The sequence below is a fragment of the Orycteropus afer genome, unplaced genomic scaffold, assembly GCF_000298275.1.
Source record: "Orycteropus afer afer isolate SDZICR_OR568_19922 unplaced genomic scaffold, OryAfe1.0 scaffold00061, whole genome shotgun sequence".
NCBI classification, from domain to species: Eukaryota; Metazoa; Chordata; class Mammalia; order Tubulidentata; family Orycteropodidae; genus Orycteropus; species Orycteropus afer.
Genome location: NW_006921648.1, coordinates 359,542 through 363,118, shown reverse-complemented (window position 1 = coordinate 363,118; position 3,577 = coordinate 359,542). Strand labels below are relative to the sequence as shown.

The 3,577-nt window shown below is 53.3% G+C and overlaps 1 protein-coding gene across 1 annotated transcript in view; it reads right to left on the bottom strand.

The window, feature by feature from the left end:
- Nucleotides 1–327, bottom strand: part of MAPK8IP3 (mitogen-activated protein kinase 8 interacting protein 3) — a 59,649-nt gene extending 59,322 nt beyond the window's left edge. The window contains exon 1 of the mRNA XM_042780774.1: nt 3–327. Within this exon, the coding sequence (XP_042636708.1) occupies nt 3–327 (325 nt within the window). The remainder of the gene's footprint in view (nt 1–2) is intronic.
- Nucleotides 328–3,577: the final 3,250 nt, after the last annotated feature.

Here is a 3,577-nt window from a genome sequence, read left to right as displayed (position 1 = left end):
CTCCTCGGCCTGCTTACGCAGCGCCTTCTCGCGCTCGTACTGGGTGAGCAGCTGCTCGTTGTCCTCGCGCAGCAGCTCCAGTTCCACCTCGTGCTCCTGGTTCTCGCTGAGCACCGAGTCCAGGTTCTCCAGCACGTTCACCACGAGCGGCATCAGCTCCTTGACCACCTCCTCGTCGTAGCAGTGGATGAGGCGCTCGAACTCGCGGTAGATGGAGCCCGCCAGGCCCGACACGCGCTCCGACATCACCGAGCCCGAGCAGTAGTCGTCCTGGTACACCACCACGCCGCCGCCCTCGTCCATCTGGATCTCCATCAGCGCCGCCATCGTCGCCGCCAGCGCGGCCCGCTGTCCGGCCGGCGCCCGGCCCGCCGCCTGCCGCCGTGGGTCCGCAGGCCGCAGCCGTCGTCGCCGCCGCGGCCGCAGATGCTGTCGCCTCAGGCTCTGCCGCGGCTGCTGCTGATGCTGCGCCCGTCACTCACCCGCCGGAAGCCCCGCCCCCGGAAGTTCCGTCTGCCCGGAGAGGGGCGGTGCCCGCGCGTTCCGCAGGGACTTCGAGGCGCCGTGCCGCTAGAGTCGCCCGGACCGTGACGTAGGAGGACGCTGTCTCCGCGCCGGAAGCTCTACAGAGCAGGGCAGAGAGCACTTCCGGCTACCCTGTCAGCCGCAGTGCAGCGGGAAGGTGCTGGGTACCCGTCGCCGGCCCAGATTTTTAAGTGTCCGATCATATCCCGAGTACATATGAATGATTATGTGGTAGACCAAACTATAAAGATCTGTGTGCCTTCCTTCTCGTTTAAGAACATTCTGAAACCCGGGGTGCTGCTCCCTTCCCTAGAGGTGAACGTAAGGTAGACCTTGTTAACCTTCCTTTGACTAACTTTTGTGGTTTTACTGCATAGTAGTGCTTACTTCAGGAATCCGTGGAGAGCGCAAAAGGCTAAGCGGTAGACTACTAACCCAAAGAGTGCTGGTTGGAATCTAACCAGAGGTACCTCGCAAGACGGGCCTGAGGGTCTGTTTCGGGTCTTCAAGGTCATAGCCTTGCAAACCCTGTGGAGCCTTTCTGCTCTGCACGCGAGGCCACGATGAGTCAGAAGGACTCCAAGGCAACTACCACCAACAGTGCATTCTGCAAGACAGTAAGCACTCACGTCTGGTTATCAAATGGTGCCTCCACCACGCAAGCGTCTCCTCCCAGGATTCCAATTAGATGCGAGTTGATCCACTCAGCCTAAAAGCCACTAACGTTCGCTTACTCTATTTCTGCCCACATTTCACATAACTTCTTATTTCCAAGTTTCTTTTCAACTGTGATTTAATCCAACCCTAAACTCTTAATTTCAATGTTACCTTTTTAGTATTGGTTTGTCCTGTTTGATTGTTAGGGAGCTCTGGTAGTGTAGTGCCTAAGGCACTTGACTGCTAACCAGAAGGCTGGCAGTTCAATCCCACCAGCCACTCCTCAGAAGGAAGGTTGGGCTATCTGCTTCTGTAGTGATACTGCCTCGCAGCCCAAGGAGGGGTTGCTATTAGTCGGGTCTGACTGGACGGCACATAACAACATCTGGTTATTATAGTATACCAGTGTTGAGAGACTCTTTTTCCATATACTTTCAGCTCCTTGTTTCTCTTTAGAAAGCTCTGCACATCCCATTATGCAGTCTGCTGTTCTGGTGGGCTTCTGCGTGTTCATGAGACGTCTTCTGTGAACATTTTTCATGCCTGTTAAAATGAGTCCAGAGGGTTTGCATTTTCTCTCACTGGGTACCCAGGGCATTAAGAACACAAGTCTTCAAGGGGTTTTGTAGGCCATACAGGTAGTGTGGACTCCAATTCACAGATGCCTTCTTACATGCTCAGACAAGTCTCCCACTCCTGCCTTTCTCCTTAAATGCTGCAGGTCAACTCAGCCACTCCCTACCCTGCCCACACCCTCCTACAGTTGACCCTACCACTGTGTTTGTCACATATTCCCCTGCAATGTTATTTTTCACTTAGGTAACATAGGTTGTAGGAGACTTAAAAGTCTCAGATTCAGAATGTCTGGGCTTTGATCTTAGCTAAATGATGTTTTTCCCAAGTCCCCGTTCCCAAACATGCAACAATGAGTCTAAAAACAGTACCAACCTCCCAGGGCTGCTCTGAAGATGAGATAATCCATGGCAGGCACTCAGCATGTCAGCACGTCTGTCTCTAGCATGTGGTGAATGGTACGTAAAAGCATTCATTGTATAGTCTCAAAATGAGGAGGCAGGACAAATGGACAACACTATGCTTGATTCCTCCTGGTGAGCCAGTTAGAGAGGGCTTGTGAGTGTTGGGGGGCGGGGGGACTCTTAGGCCTCTCAGAAATTTGACCACTTTGGCAGCCAACTGACTGACCATCATCTTGATCAGTAATTTTGATTAACATGATTTGTTACTTGAAATTACTCAACAAGATGATCAGCTTACCAGTTCTTGAGGCTTACTCAACAGTGCGGCTGTTCTGGGAAGCTCCACCTGACTGGATCAGAATTTACTCCCCAGCAGGGTGGGCTTCCCTTCCAGACCTGGCAAGACCATTTAGGACACAGCTTTTTCTTTCTCATGACCAGACCCTTAAATGAAAGATGAGCACCCAAGTTTCAAAACTGACCTGACTGTACACACCTGCCCCAGTGCCTGACAGTCACCGAGGGCCCTGTGTTGCTGTGTTGTCAGTCGGCGTGGATCCTGGCTCACGGCAACGACCGTGTGTGTGCAGAACTGCCCCGTAGGGTTTTCAAGGCTGTGACCTCGTGGAAGCAGACCACCAGGCCCAACTTCCTAAGCGCCTCTGGGTGGGTCCAAATCACCAACCTTCTGACTAGTGGTCAAGTGCTCAACGCTTGGCACCACCAGGAACTCCCCTCTAGTCCCTCTCCTTTATTCAGAGTTTGAATTTTGACAGCATCACTTTGCAGTTAAGTAAAATGGGATGATTTCATTAACAGTACTATTCCCTCAGAAAGGCAGAAAGAGCCCTGGTGGCTCAGTGGTTAAAGCACTCAGCTGCAAACCAAAAAGATGGTTTGAACCCACAAGCCACTCCATGGGAGAAAGAGTGGCAATCTGAATCCACAAAGACGACAGCTTTGGAAACCCTATAGGATGGCTCTGCTCTGTCCCACAGGGTGGTTGAGTCGGAACTCATTTGCCCGTGGGTTTGGCAGCAGGTTAGGAATACAATGGGCTTGGAGGAGCTGGCTAGCACAGAACATCATTCTGTGGGGGGACGTGCACACGCCCTCGTAAACTCTGACTCACTGAAGCCCCTCATGAGATCACAGCGAGTTATGCTGCATGGACGCCTGGGTATCACTCGATGCACCAGGAGCAGTCTAGGAGGTGCAGCCCTTGGGTGTTTGCTAGTCACCTGGCCTCTGGTGTATGTGGCCTCTGTACGGGCAGGCTGTGCCCCCCCAGGCTCAGGGCTCACAGTGCAGGAATGGCCGCTGCATGCAGGTGAGCCAAGGCTGCCAGTGTGGGCCCAGCACTCGGCATCCAGGATGAACAAAGCAGACGGGTGCCAGCTACCTGCTGGGGCCATTAG